The 14,763-nt window shown below is 45.7% G+C and overlaps 3 protein-coding genes across 5 annotated transcripts in view; 1 reads left to right on the plus strand and 2 right to left on the minus strand.

Moving 5' to 3' along the window:
* gfod1 (glucose-fructose oxidoreductase domain containing 1) overlaps positions 1 to 2,716 on the minus strand; it is a 30,868-nt gene extending 28,152 nt beyond the window's left edge. The window contains exon 1 of the mRNA XM_062379899.1: positions 2,450 to 2,716. Coding sequence (XP_062235883.1) covers positions 2,450 to 2,702 — 253 coding nt within the window. The 5' untranslated portion in view covers positions 2,703 to 2,716. The remainder of the gene's footprint in view (positions 1 to 2,449) is intronic.
* Positions 2,717 to 3,007: 291 nt separating this feature from the next.
* LOC133932972 (uncharacterized) lies at positions 3,008 to 8,530 on the plus strand. 3 transcript variants are annotated; one of them, XM_062379895.1, is made up of 3 exons: positions 3,008 to 3,079; positions 3,906 to 4,112; positions 4,191 to 8,530. In XM_062379895.1, the coding sequence occupies exon 3, from the start codon at positions 5,184 to 5,186 to the stop codon at positions 6,603 to 6,605; it is 1,422 nt and encodes a 473-aa protein (XP_062235879.1). In that variant the 5' UTR covers positions 3,008 to 3,079; positions 3,906 to 4,112; positions 4,191 to 5,183; the 3' UTR covers positions 6,606 to 8,530. The 3 variants fall into 3 exon arrangements, with proteins under 3 accessions (XP_062235879.1, XP_062235880.1, XP_062235878.1); XM_062379896.1 differs by lacking the exon at positions 3,008 to 3,079 and having other exon boundaries at positions 3,180 to 4,112; positions 4,191 to 5,255; positions 5,334 to 8,530; XM_062379894.1 differs by lacking the exon at positions 3,008 to 3,079 and having other exon boundaries at positions 3,180 to 4,112.
* Positions 8,531 to 10,496: 1,966 nt separating this feature from the next.
* LOC133932973 (zinc finger and SCAN domain-containing protein 2-like) lies at positions 10,497 to 14,612 on the minus strand. Its single transcript, XM_062379897.1, has 2 exons — positions 14,107 to 14,612; positions 10,497 to 11,959 (listed from the first exon to the last, which is right to left on the minus strand). The coding sequence occupies exons 1-2, from the start codon at positions 14,399 to 14,401 to the stop codon at positions 10,860 to 10,862; spliced, it is 1,395 nt and encodes a 464-aa protein (XP_062235881.1). The 5' UTR covers positions 14,402 to 14,612; the 3' UTR covers positions 10,497 to 10,859.
* Between the last annotated feature and the right edge of the window lie 151 nt (positions 14,613 to 14,763).

A 14,763-nucleotide genomic window follows, 5' to 3' on the forward strand; every position in this document is an offset into this window, starting at 1 on the left:
CTCCTCTATAAACAAACACTGTCATTCAAGCCACACAGTCATTTGTCCTCACACTCGTTCAGGTCGCAGGCTCTGGAGAAAACAGCCCATGAAGAATCAATCATCTGAAGCTCCATGGTCCAGAGCTTGGGAACATCTACAAAAATCATGGTTTAACATCAGGAAATGGTTTTACTTAAGGTGATAAGAATTAGAGAATCGGTTTCCGGCACAACCTGACCCACTTTCCAAAGTGCACAGACTTGAGGAGGGTTAAAACCCCAGGTGCACATTTAACGAATTCCTGTTGACGGTCACTCACTTTCCTCACACCAGCACCTTTCAGCTCGTGGCTGTTATCAGGTTGTGTAGGCCTTCTATGTACAACAGGTGTTGCTGGACTTTAACCCAATAGCGATAATAGATCTACTTAAATTAGATGTCAGCAAGATCATTAAATTATTCTAGACGTTAATGTTTTAGTATTTCATGCCTGGTCATGTTATTATAGCTCTATGAAAGCAGCTGGACTTGCTGGAGGTCGTTGAAGACGGGTCACCTCTCTTCCTGTCTCCTGTCCGTCTGGCTGACAGCTATGGAGTCCATCAGACATCTTAATGTTGGGTTTGTTTTCCTTTTTATCTTATTTGCTCCAATTCCTGACATCAATGAATACAGTCGTCTGAAAAAGACGGAACAAGTCTGATGTCTGTGGCCCTGAACACGACCAATCATTTCCTCCGGGTCTGAATGAGATAATTGGTTGGCGTGCTCTCACTGCACATGACCAGAGTCCACAGCCGGTGACACGTGCACCGCTGGAGCAGAGACGATAGACAGAGGTTACAGAGCGAGTCACAGAAAAGTTGACTTCTAGATGTCAGACATGGTGCGATCATGTGTTTTGGGGGCGGAGCTAGGACAAGAGGGCTGATGGGAGGGGGTTGGATGTCTTGCTTGCGCATTTCCAAAGTTTGGCCTTCTCTTGCTAGCTTTCCCAGGATTACCAACCCTAGCTTTAACACTTTGAGAGATTTATTTGATTGCCCGTGTGGCCAGGTCGGTTACGTCACTGACCATGATGCATTGCAGCATCTCAGGTTCAAGTCCACACAAGAATGTTTGATGTTTTTCTCTCGTTTCTGTTCTCTACAGTCCCTATTCTTAAAAATAAAGTGTAAGACATGCATTCTACTCGTTATGGATACCGTTGAGAGATTTTTAGAATTCTGTATATATTTGGTATTCTTACGCTTTTTACAATTTGAAGATTAATCTCAGTAAAAGGATCAACTATGGAGCCTACACTATAGGTCCTGCATATGCAGCAGGTGCAATGTAAATATAATACTTCTATAGTAGTATAGAGCAGTAGAAATGGTTCTGTATTCCTGCTGAAATGATTAGCCCATTCTGTTAAATATTATAGCTAGAATATAATATATTACAATAAATGCTGATTATTGTCACAGCTTCTCACATGTGAGGATTTGTCGCTTCTTTTATTTTTCAGACCATTGTAAAATTGAGTACCTTCGGGTTCTGGCTTAAGAAACAATACAAACACTCTGAAGATGTAACTTTGAAATTGGAGCTGTTTTCCAACATTGCATGGTCACTAATTTGTTCCACTTTACTAACGCAGCCAAATAGTTTGTGGCAGAGATGAAATGCATGTTCCCCTGATAACACCTCTTTCCTCCCTGGACGTTTTGTTCGACTTGTTAGAGCTCACTTCCAGCCGAGCCCTGTGGTGTAAATAAAGCCAGTGTGGAGTGGAGCTCAGCTGCTCTTTGCCACCGATCTTTCTCCCAAATGTGTTAGCTGCGTTGTTCCAGATTTATACTGGAGCTATCTCTCTTTGTGGGTCTCTCCCTGTTGCTGCATCCACGCTTCTCCTCTGTGTCGGCCACTCTCACTCACACAGGTTCAGGTCGCACTATGTCTGAGGGGAGTCCCCACAACTCCTGGTTCAACCAGTATCACGGTGCATCACTTCCACCATCAGATGTGTGCAGAAATTTAAAGTGAGCCGAAACACGACTTCATGAGTTTATAAATAATGAGTTAACCGCCACATCACCTATGCATCCTGTCAATAAAGGTCAAAAGGTCAAACTTTGAATTCTGTCTTCACAAATTGAACTATTCACCTTTGTCACCACTGTCCTTAACCTGTAAGTCCTTAATGCACAAGAGGACCTGACTTCACCTTGGGGCCAGAAACAGACCTACATAAAGAACAAGATGGAAGCTGCATCACTCAAACTAGGTTGCTGAAGGGAAAGCTAGATGATGCAATGACATAAGTCAGCCATCATCACTGCTGCCCTCCAGGACAATAACCCCACAGGGTTGACCTGTGGCGGTGTCAGTGTGCTGCCTCCTGCGAGCATCCTCCCCCACTCCACAGGGCCGCAGCATCCCTCCTCTCTGCAGCAGCAGCTTCAGCAGCAGTGGAGCAACTCACCCAGTGTTTTCACGGCGATCTGTCTGGTCAGCGGCGGCGGCAGGTTGATGCACACCAGGTCCACGTCCTGGTGCAGCAGCACGTCGTCGATCCGGTTGGTGTAGAAGGGCACGTTCATCTCCTTGGCCAGCTCCTCCGCCTCCTCCTGCGTCCGGCCCCACAGCGCCTTGACGGCGAAGCCCTCGTTCTTCAGCAGCGGGATGATCACTCTGGCGGTCAGGCTGGTGCCGAACACACCGACCCCGGGCAGCATGGCTCGGCTTTACTCGTGCGGTTCTGCCGGTGCGGTGGGTTTCAGCCGGAGCTCAGAGCTGGAGCCGGACCTGCAGCGGCAGCAGCAGCTGGGACCATCCACCTGCAGCCAGGCAGCCGCTCTGCTGCATTCTCCCGGCGCTCCGGCTCGACGAGCGGGCATTTACTGCCGTTGTGCCCCGCGCTGAATCTCAACCAGCCACAGATGTGGAGCCGCTGAAGCGTTGGGATCAGGAATGAAAATGCGGCATTCTGGTCCTCTGACAGCGGTCAGCGCACCGACTGCGCCAGGCTGGGACTGAGAGTGTCACCTCCTCCACGGTCACTTATCCCTCCTGCACCCGGAGCTTCCGTCCAGACGGAACCACACATCCGGAGGTGAGCGTCGTGTTGCGGAGGGAGGACACTAGCTCCGTCGGGTCGTACTGTCCACTCCCCGGTGGATCAGCTGCAGCGGCCGCGGTGAAATTCTGCTGAAGACCGATACTGAGACTGGCTGAGCCACTGTCAAGCCGGACACCGTCACAGGAAGTGCTACTGCTGTGGGAGTTTCAAAATAAGAGCTGACCCACTATCCACAGAAAGGAAAGGGTAGAATTAGAGCTACGTTTGCCACCATTATCTCACCAAGGTTACAATTATATACGAAATGTTATATATCGATAGGCAAAGATGAAATATGGTAACATGTACCACACAAGCCTGACATATTTTACATTTATTTTATATAAAACAAAATAATTAATAGGACTAATTTAGGATTATGGGGACAGGTTACTTCATTATTCTTTCCGCTTTTTTTTTATTCTTCCTGTTACTGATATTATTAACAGTCCCTCTCTTTTGTCCGCACCACGGGGTTTTTAATAACATAAATTAAATATCTATCTAATTACTATTATTGGTAGTAATGGTTGCAGAACAGGTAGTAGTAGTAGTATTACAACATGTTGTGTACTTTTAATGTGAACCTAATGTGAACGATTTCCGGTGTTGTTGTGTATGTCTCACTCTCTCTGAGCTCTCCTCCCACTTTAACCCTTCAGCTCCTGGACAGAGTGTTGCCAATCTGGCAACTTTCCAAACCCTCATGGCGACTTTTTTTTTCAAAAGCTACTAGAGACAATGTAGCGACTTTTTCTGGTGATATTGGAGACTTTCTGGTGTTTTTGAGACTGACGTGTAACCATGTATCGTTCTGCAGTTACTGTCCTCAACGAGCAGCGGGTGCTGCCGTAAGCCCCTCCGCCGTCCCAACGCACTCACAGGCGGTCAGTCTCCAGTAGCCTTTAACGCAGGAGTCCTGCAGTCAGAGCAGAGAGGAGACCCACACTCCACGTCCTCCCGACTGCAAATGAATCGAGCATGCGCAAAGCCACCGCTGATCCTGCCCAGTCTTACAGAGAGGGATGTAAGTGTCAATGTAGTTTCACTGTCAATGGAAAACATGAGTCATTATTCATTGAAATCCGTCTCTTCATCAATACAGAGTCCAAATCTCCCGTGTGGCGCACATCATCCTGGGGTTCACATCAGCGGCGCACATTATCGTGCAGCGTCCTGTGGCGAACTTCATCCTGCAGCGCTCATCATCTTGCGGCTCACTTCGTCCTGGGGCGCACCTCATCGTGCTGCCACATCATCCTGTGGCGCTCATCATCCTGGCGCACATCATCCTGCAGCGCACATCATCCTGTGGTGCACATCATCAGCGCACATCATCAGCGCACATCATCCTGCTGCGCACATCATCCTGCAGCAGCACATCATCCTGCAGCAGACATCAGCGGCGCATTGGCGCACATTATCCTGCAGCGCACATCATCCTGTGGCGCACATCATTACCGCACATCATCAGCGCACATCATCCTGCTGCGCACATCATCCTGCAGCAGACATCAGCGGCGCATTGGCGCACATCATCCTGCAGCGCACATCATCCTGTGGCGCACTTCATCCTGGGGCGCACCTCATGGTGCAGCGCACATCATCCTGTGGCGCTCATCATCCTGCGCGCACATCATCCTGCAGCAGACATCAGCGGCGCATCGGCGCACATCATCCTTTGGCGCACTTCATCTATGGGCGCAACTCATTGTGCAGCACACATCATCCTGCGGGGCACAAATCATCCTGTGGCGCACATCATCACCGCACATCATCAGCGCACATCATCCTGTGTGCACATCATCCTGCAGCAGACATCATCCTTTGGCGCACTTCATCTTGGGGCGCACCTCATGGTGCAGCGCACATCATCCTGCGGGGCACATCATCCTGTGGCGTTTATCATCCTGGCTCACATCATCCTGCGGCACATCATCACGGCATCGGCAGCGCACATCATCCTGTGGCGCACATCATCAGCGCACATCATCCTGCTACTGATATTATTAACAGTCCCTCTCTTTTGTCCGCACCACGGGGTTTTTAATAACATAAATTATATACAGTATCTATCTAATTACTATTATTAGTAGTAATGCTTGCAGTGCAAATGAATCGCGCATGCGCAAAGCCACCGCTGATCCTGCCCTGTCTTACAGAGAGGGATGTAAGTGTCAATGTAGTTTCACTGTCAATGGAAAACATGAGTCATTATTCATTGAAATCCGTCTCTTCATCAATACAGAGTCCAAATCTCCCGTGTGGCGCACATCATCCTTGGGTTCACATCGGCGGCGCACATCATCGTGCGGCGTCCTGTAGCGAACTTCATCCTGTGCTCATCATCTTGCAGCGCAATTCGTCCTGCGGCGCACTTCGTCCTGCGGTGCACTTCATCCTGTGGCACATCATCCTGCAGCGCACATCATCCTGCGGAGCACATCATCCTGCGGCGCAGCAGACATCATCCTGTGGCACACATCATTACCGCACATCATCAGCGCACATCATCCTGCTGCGCACATCATCCTGCAGCAGACATCAGCGGCGCATCGGCGCACATCATCCTTCAGCGCACATCATCCTGTGGCGCACTTCATCTTGGAGCGCACCTCATGGTGCAGCGCACATCATCCTGCGGGGCACATCATCCTGTGGCGCACATCATCCTGTGGCGCACATCATCCTGTGGCGCACATCATCACCGCACATCATCAGCGCACATCATCCTGCTGCGCACATCATCCTGCGCACACATCATCCTGCAGCAGACATCAGCGGTGCATCGGCGCACATCATCCTGCAGCGCACATCAATCCTGCAGTGCACTTCGTCCTGCTGCGCACTTCATCCCGTGGCACATCATCCTGCAGCGCACATCATCCTGCGGCGCACATCATCCTGTGGCGCACATCATCAGCGCATATCATCAGCGCATATCATCCTGCGCACATCATCCTGCAGCAGACATCAGCAGCGCATCGGCTCACATCATTCTGCAGCGCACATCATCCTTTGGCGCACTTCATCCTGGGGCGCACCTTATGGTGCAGCCACATCATCGTGCAGCGCACATCATCCTGTGGCGCTTATCGTCCTGGCGCACATCATCCTGCGGCACATCATCACGGCATCGGCAGCTCACATCATCCTGCGGCACATATCATCATCACTGCACATCATCATACAGCTTACATCATCCTACAGTGCACATCATCGTGCGGCTCACCTCATCCTGCAGCGCACCTCATCCTGTGGCTCACATCATCCTGCTGCACACATCATCCTGCGGCGCACCTCATTGTGCAGCGCACATCATCACTGCATCATTGTGAGGCGCACATCATCCTGCACACATCATCATGCAGCAGACATCATCCTGCAGCACACATCATCCTGCGGCGAACCTCATCGTGAGGCGCACATTGTCCTGTGCCGCACATCGTCCTGTGGCGCACTACATCCTGAGGCGCACATCATCCTGCAGAACACATCAAAGGAGGAGGGCTGGACGTAGAGCTAGAAGTTCCAACCCACATAACAGCCTATTGATTAAATTTTTTATTCTAACATTTAACAATGCAAGACAAAATCGTTTTATGTATGTGGGTCTAGATACAGCATTAAAGTCATGAAGTTATTTTGATGGCCTATTTCAATGGCAAGATAAAAAAAAAAGAATCAACAGAAGAATACGGAAGAGTATTGCATTCACTTTAACTTTTTTTTTGGGCCTTGTCTCAGATTTTTCGTGATAATTATCCTAGAAAAACAGAATAATTTTTTTGTGAAGTGAATGTACTCGTTTCTGTAGAGGAAAGCTTATTTTAGGTTTTAAACAAATTTAGGGTGTTTTTTTCGTACTTTCTGTACGTCCTATACTGACCATTACATTATGCAAATTAGGCAATGACGTAATTTAGCGACATCTAGCGACTTTTAGGACAGCCATAGCTACTTTCCTTACTGAGGAGTTGGCAACACTGCCTGGACACAATGCAGCATTGGGACTCAGAGGAAGCTGCTATGCTGCACTTATGGAGCAGCTCGTCTGAACATGTGATGCTGTAATGTAGGTTATCTCATCATCCATCTACATCATACATCAGAGACATTTTAAAGGTTTTATTGCAGATAAATAAATGTCCAAGAAATGATAAAAAGCATGTTTTCTACACTATTCTCTGTCAAGACACTTTATATTGTTACTGTATTGTAACACACTGTGTGGTATTGCTGCTGTTGAAAGCCCAGATTGAAAGTCAGATCAAGGACTTACTTCCCCTTCAGTCTACAAACACCCCCCACCCAGCCCTACTGTCCAGATTGAACCGGCAATACACCGTAGCTTTTACCCTCCAGAGCCATGAATCACACAGTGACAGGTTGCTGCACAATAGATGGAGGAAGCAGGTTCAAGCTTCTTTTCACTCTGCAGCAGGATCAGGGCTCTTTGGAGTACAGAGAGGATTTCAATTCACCTTGGTCAAGTCCAAAGTGAAGCACTTCCTCCATATATCATCTGTGTTTTAATAGAGAAGATACTTCACACTAGAATTTAAAACGGCAGTAGATTAAGATGTTCTTATCTGTTAAGCACCAAATCTATTCAGTTGATGAATATATTCAGTTATAACTATTGATAAATGATAAATAAATAATAACAGCTTCATTTTGACTCTCTATGATGACTGTGTTGTTTGAAAAGTTACCTTAAACAATATAAAAAATAATGTAAGTATCTATAATTTTTATAGGATTCTAATACAATCTTTAAGCACTTTAATCAAACATTTTGTAAAAATATCTGCGCGATAACTTGGCACTGTTGTTAAAGGTTGTCCAGGCGGGATGGCTGAACCCGGCAGACTAAGAATATTAATAATATAATGTCCAATCATACTCCATTTTCCTGCCCTATGATCGAACAGCCAACACAGTTTGAAAAGCATTTGAGAAAGACATTATTTATTTAGACTATAGCATACTTTTAGTTTTACAGTCATGAATCATGATAAGTCTTTAATTTTCAGCAATTATAGGAGGAATTTACCTGACTGCCCCTAATTCTGGTGACGACCTGACTTTTCCTCTAGCGCCACCAGCAGGTAAGAGTTTACAGTTCAATATTCCAAGACATCATTTGACGCTACAGCGTGACCCTGGACTGTACCACTGCCCTGCCACTCATTTCACAGGTGTGGTTAAGAGTTAATCTCATGGCTCTAGGCAAACTGTCAGTGCAGTTTTTTATTTGCTGCTGTAATATACTTATTTCTTTATTATTTGTATTCTTTATTTATTTGAGAATGTTGGTTCCTTTTCCAGTATTATGTGTTGATAATTTGTGTTATTGAACAGTTTACATAGTCCAGTTTAGTTAATATTCATATTTGCTTTGAAGTTTCTTATTTTCTCCGGTGAATAAAAACCTTCAGATCATTCCTGCGTCCTTGTGTCCACATGTTCGCTCCCTAATGCAGCCCAGCAGGACCTCAGCTGACCGACAGCTAATGGGATATATCAACATTTCAACTGATGGAAAAAGCTTAGCGTCACAGCCTGAATCAATACGAGCACCATATCATACAACAGTTATTTATGTCAATAGAGTGAGAAAAGAGAGAAGTCAATGCTATTTCTTTGTGTCTCAAACATTTCAAAAGTTTGACACAGCTGTCACATCCTGCTGTCGACATCGGTTCGGTCAACAATGTACAGAGCAAACAGAAGAGACACACTCGACTTCGCACTGCAAAGATTGTTCAGGGAGAGCTGGGAGAAAAGCAACCTCGAGCTGTAGGAGGTCAAAGGTCATTCAAGGTCAAAGCTCATGGGGACTTTTTGTCAAAGTGTTGAGGTCGGGTCCATTGAATATGAATAAAAACTGCACTTTACTGCTGAAACTGAAGAGGCCAGCCGCTCAGGTCTTTTTTTGAGCACAGAGAGGGATCATGTTGCAATCAGCTATGCATAATTTCCTCCTCATGTTACAGTGACACAAGCTCGGAGGAAACTTTTAGCTTTACGAAGAAATCAATACTGGTCTCAGCAGGATGAATGTGTAACTTATGTGAAAGACTGTTGACAGAAGTGTATCTAACAGCTGCTCTGGAAAGATACATGTTTGATTCTGTAAAAGTCGTAATGTGTAATGTAATGTGTCTCTGCCGCGCTCTCCCTCTTCTCCTGTGCCATGGTCACGCTCTAATAGAATCAGATGTTGGTATGGTTTGTTTGTGTGGGGCAGGGGCCATGTGACCGGTCGGGGGCAGGCCTGCTGGTGCGGGGGTAGCTGATTGTCCGGTTAGAGAGCATGGGGGTGCAGACGGGGCAGCAGGATGAGGCCGGCACCTCCCGCTTGCAGCAGAGGGGGCAGGATGATAATCTGACAGGTCGGCTGCAATGTGAGCGATGATGTGGGCGGACCAGTGCAGGCCAGGGATCGCTTCACTGTGGTATCAGGCAGTTAACTCTGAAAGTTATCTGATACAGATACAAAGACATGTTTCATCTTGCTTAGACATCATCTCTAAAAAAAAAAATCTGCCATGATCAAGGTGCAGCACCAGGACATGGTGAGGCTGCCCTCTAGTGGATAACTGCTGTCTCTTTATCTGCACCTCTGTCTATAATACCAACTGTAAACCTTCACTAATCGTAACAAATTTGTACTCTGTTTAAATCTCTTAAGTTTATTATGAAGTTACGTTTCAATTGTTCAAGCTTTGTTGCTTTTGACCCCTTAAAAGGTCAAGTGTGTACGATTTTGGGGAAAAGGATCTATAGGCCGAAACTGAATATAAAATAATCTCATTGTTTAATCATCTAAATTAAACTAATTATTGATTTATTTTATATTTACATCGTGAGCGGGTCCTCTCTACAGAGGCTGCCATGTGTTTTTTAAAGTCGCCCAGACTGGTCAAACCAAACACCTGAGCTTTTATGAGAGATGACTGTTAATATAGGTTATATTTCATGTTTGGAAGGGGAGGGTGAGGTGAGGGATGTTCAGCTGCAACATGCAACTTGACCACTAGATGTCACAGAATTCTACACCCTGAACCTTAATTTTGAAGCTCTATCTCCTTTGACCTCGCGTCATAGAACCATGCTAGTTCGGAGCAATCAAGAAGTGATTTCCCTCTCAAAATGGTTTCATGTGATCCATTTTTACAGATGCTGTGCGCCACAACTACAGTGTTTCACGGGACAGAGCAAAGGTCAGTGAAAGGGCGTCCTGCCTCTTCCATGGCCCTATCAGCAGCCCGCTCAGGGCCAATAAGAGGAAGAGGTGTCAGATATGCCCCAGGTCAAAAGACTGTAAAACTTGTACCGTGGGCTGCCGGTGTAACAAAAACATGCGTGTCATAATATGCCAGGGGAAGTAAGGACAACACAAGGGTTAAAACAAACATATTTAATCATATTAACTTGTTAAAAACTCACATTCATACTGTGCAAGGAACACATTTTAACCTTAAAATGACATTAAGGACATTATGAAAAATAGATAAATTATGTAGAAACAAGATATATATACACAAATCTTTCGTGTTATTCAATGAGTTATATTTTCTCGGGACATACAAACTGTTAATAGTCTATTTAAAACAGTGAACTATGAATATGTATAATATGAATATCTGCTGATAAATCCTAATAAATCTTTTTTTTGCAAATGTTGCAAATGAATCACTTCTCTCCTTTATGAATCCTTACGTCTCGTACGATAGGACTAAATCTTTAATCTTTTACCTCACCCAGATCAACTTAACGGTTTCTCTCCTGTGTGACTCCTCATATGTGTATTTAGATGGTCCCTACGGCTAAATCTGTTACCACACTCAGAGCAACTAAACTGTTTCTCTCCTGTATGACTCTTCATATGTGAATTTAGATGGTCCCTACGGCTAAATCTGTTACCACACTCAGAGCAACTAAACTGTTTCTCTCCTGTGTGACTCCTCATATGTCTTTTTAGAGTGCACCTATGGCTAAATATTTTACTACACTCAGAGCAGCTAAACAGTTCCTCTCCAGTGTGACTCCTCATATGTGTATTTAGATGGTCCCTACGGCTAAATCTTTCACCACACTCAGAGCAACTTAACTGTTTCTCTCCTGTATGACTCTTCCTATGTATATTTAGATTGTCCCTATGGCTAAATCTGATACCACACTCAGAGCAACTAAACTGTTTCTCTCCTGTATGACTCCTGTTATGCATATTTAGACTGTCCCTACGGCTAAATCTTTTACCACACTCAGAGCACCTAAAGGGTTTCTCTCCTGTATGACACCTCATATGTAAATTTAGATGGTCCGTACGGCTAAATCTTTTACCACACTCAGAGCAATTAAGCTTTTTTTTTCCTGTCTTACATCCCATAACATTTAGAGTCTGTGCGTCATTTCTTGTATTTAAACCTGTCTGAGGTTTCCTGGTCTCCATCCAATCATCCTCACTGTCTTCAGTCTCAGAAGAGTCTTCAGTCTCAGAAGAGTCTTCAGTCTTGTCCTCAGGACCTGGTTCTAAACATCCATCAGGACCTGAGTTCCTGGCTGGTTCTGGTCCTCCACAGTCCGCTCTATTCTCCTTCGTCTCACTCGGATGAAGCTTTGACGATTTAAGTTTCTCTTCATCTTCTTCACTCTTCACAGCCAAAGGAGTCAATGTGAACTCGATATCAGCCTCCTGCAGTCCTTGGGGCTGCTGTCCATCCTGATTGGTCCACGGTTCCTCCTGTTCCTCTTTAAGCTGGGGGGGCTCTGGGTCCTCCTGGTCCACAAGGGGGCTCCACTGCTGCTCCTCAGGGGGAACCTCCTCTTTATTCACCATCAGTTGCTGGATGTCTGCAGGACACACTGAAACACAAATACATGTTGTGATTTTTGAACGATCACATTCAGGAGGTAGAGATGTTGAGATTGTTTACGCAGATGACCTACACAGTGAACTTTATTTACTAATTCGACTGACACAACACCAACAAAGCATGCAGCCATCTGACAGAAGAGCAGAAATACACAACACGTTGTTCGACAATGAAGACGTTAAGTTAGTTTTCCAGATTTGCCTCGTCACACGTGTCATGTTGACGACACACCCGACACACTTCGGACAGATCATCTGTTGATTTCACACAGATAAACAACACTTGCATTTAGGGATGTGCATAATTAATCTACGATCGATTAATTGATCATTAAGAATTTCGTCGAGGTTAATAATTTTTTCATCGAGAAATTCACTAATTACACATTTGACCACGGGGGGCAGTGTTTGAAAAAAATGCCACAGGCCTACTCAGTTACCTGCGACTGGCTGCGAGTTAACGTGTATGTCCATTTCCAAAGTAAACATGAAGAGGTCATGGCGAGGTGTAGCTTGAGACCATTTTGAGTTAAAAAATGACTCACTGTTCACTGCCAATACTGCGAAGCTATCCCCGAGAATGGGGGAGACGAGGAGCCTGAGTTGCCTGACACGGACAAGGGGAGCGCAAACACCGGAGCCGCGGCCAGGCTAGCCAAGTTAGCACGGAGCTACCTGTGTATCAAGGGGACGTCAGTCCCCTTTTTCCTATTGAAATAACGTCAGTCCCCTCGGCTGGACTGACGGTCACCAGGCTGCGTTCGCGTCTGACCTCGGGGAATGTTAACATGCTCATCTTTCTCAACACAAACCCGTAGGCTGGTGCTGAGGTTGTCTGTGAGTTACTGGTTATTTTTATGAAGCTTTCTTGACTCAGTGCCTTGTTTGATAGTTTTGAGTTACATCTGGCAAAACCTGTTAGACCTAAGTATTATATAGATGTGGTTAAGTTAACATGATGTGTTTTATATTATTATTATTATCATTGAGATTATAAAGATCTCAATGAGGAAACACGCTTTGTTTTTTCACTTCATTTTAATATAGCCTATAAATAGTGAATTTTTGAACTTGAATTGAACTTGCATTACAGAAACTAGGGAAACCAAACACACCTGTTCTCTGATGAGCGTTTGGGTTGTTTTCATTCTCCGATGACTGAACCTGATCATTGACAACAAGAGAACATATTTTAAAATCCCGTCCGCTGACTTTAACCAGCAGCGACAGGAGCACACGTGAAGCTTCACACGTTCACCAACTTTACTCACAAAAACACAGCTCGAGCTTCTGCCTTGTTGATGTGAGGGATGTTTTCATGTGCCACTTGTTTGGTGTGTGCGCATTGTAATGATCACCAGCATCACACAAAAGCACTGTGAGTGGAGCTGGTCACCTAACCAGCCTAGGTTCCTAACTCCCAGCCTAGGTTCCTAACTCCCGGTGTCTCCCATGAAGAGGAGCATCAGATTTGTAAAGCCTGGTTTTAAGTACACAGCGTTTATTATGTGCTCGGACTATCACCACGTGACATGGGCGTTACCTTACAGCACATCTGGTGATATACAGCTGACAAAGCAAAAAACGAGACATTTACCTGACGCGCGATGAAGATCTCAGCGGCTCGGTGGCGTAATAAGATGGTCATCAGGCCAGAAGCTAATAGAGCTTCGGCTCATTGTTTCGAATCCCTTGCAAAAAATGATCTGTTTTCTTTTTTTTAACCATTTGTGATGCTGGCACGGACACATTAACTCGTAAAGGGTTTCTGTAGGATCTTATTTCAGCGAGACCTTCAGTAGATCACCGCATTTCGCACACAGGGGCTTTGTGAAAATGACGAATCTGCGACCGGCTCTACAACCGACCATCAACGTCTGGAAAAGGGTAAACATATCGCCAGTTGATATGGCCGCCAGATAAACTGGAACACCTGTCAGTATGTTGGATGTCCATAGTTTTGCTGAATCATACCTTTCATTGCTTTCTAGATAAATACTTGATTGAACCAAACCGAGTTCGGGTCTTCTCATGTTGTGGATAAACGAACACGCAACGACATGGGGCATGAAACATATTCGAGCTCCAAAGTGAGGCCTGAGAGAAAAGTTTGAGAACCACAGCTCTAGGGACTGACCTGCTCTGTGCAGCCGGACCACGGGCTGCATCACGGCATCGAGCAGCTTCCTCTGGCGGCGGATCTCCAACTCGGACCGCTCTGAACGCTCCACTCTGTCTTCGTACTCCGCCACGGTTTCCTCAAGCCACGCGAGGATCTCCTCCGCTGCCGCCTTGAGCCGCTCGGTGAGCATCGCTCTCAGGGCCGGGACTTGAGCCTTTCCCCCTCCTTTCTCCACCTGCATCAGAAAGTCTTCAGCGGCAGCGCTGATCCGCTCATGTACCGACACTCGCAGCAGCTGTACGGACGACATTTTCCTCCTCTCTGCGCAGTGCGCACTCTGAATTTCTGAGCGAGCTAAAAAAAAGCCTGCGGCAGGAAACAGATACTCCGAGCTCAGAGCCAGCAGCGAACCCTGTTGGACTGGAAGACGAAGAGGAAACGAAAGTACTAATACTGCACAGTAGAAATACTATGTTACAAGTACTTGTTAAACAAGTACTAAAGTACAAGCAACTAAATAAACTTAGCCAATGGTGAAAGAAGAATTCTTACCTGCTACTTGCCCATTACGGTCAACACTATAAATTGCCCATCACACTGTGAAAACTTTTACTTTACTTTGTGTAAATTGAATGATAGTAAAACAAAGCTTATTTCCTGTTGCCAGTAGGA

The sequence above is a fragment of the Platichthys flesus genome, chromosome 21 (assembly GCF_949316205.1).
Source record: "Platichthys flesus chromosome 21, fPlaFle2.1, whole genome shotgun sequence".
Classification (NCBI taxonomy): domain Eukaryota; kingdom Metazoa; phylum Chordata; class Actinopteri; order Pleuronectiformes; family Pleuronectidae; genus Platichthys; species Platichthys flesus.

Coding starts and splice junctions, on each gene's coding strand:
- LOC133932972 (XM_062379895.1), top strand. CDS start 5,184: ATGCTTGCAGTGCAAATGAATCGCGCATGCGCAAAGCCACCGCTGATC.
- LOC133932973 (XM_062379897.1), bottom strand. CDS start 14,401: ATGTCGTCCGTACAGCTGCTGCGAGTGTCGGTACATGAGCGGATCAGC. Junction 11,960..14,106: donor GGTCCGGCTGCACAGAGCAG/GTCAGTCCCTAG, acceptor TTTGTGTTTCAG/TGTGTCCTGCAGACATCCAG.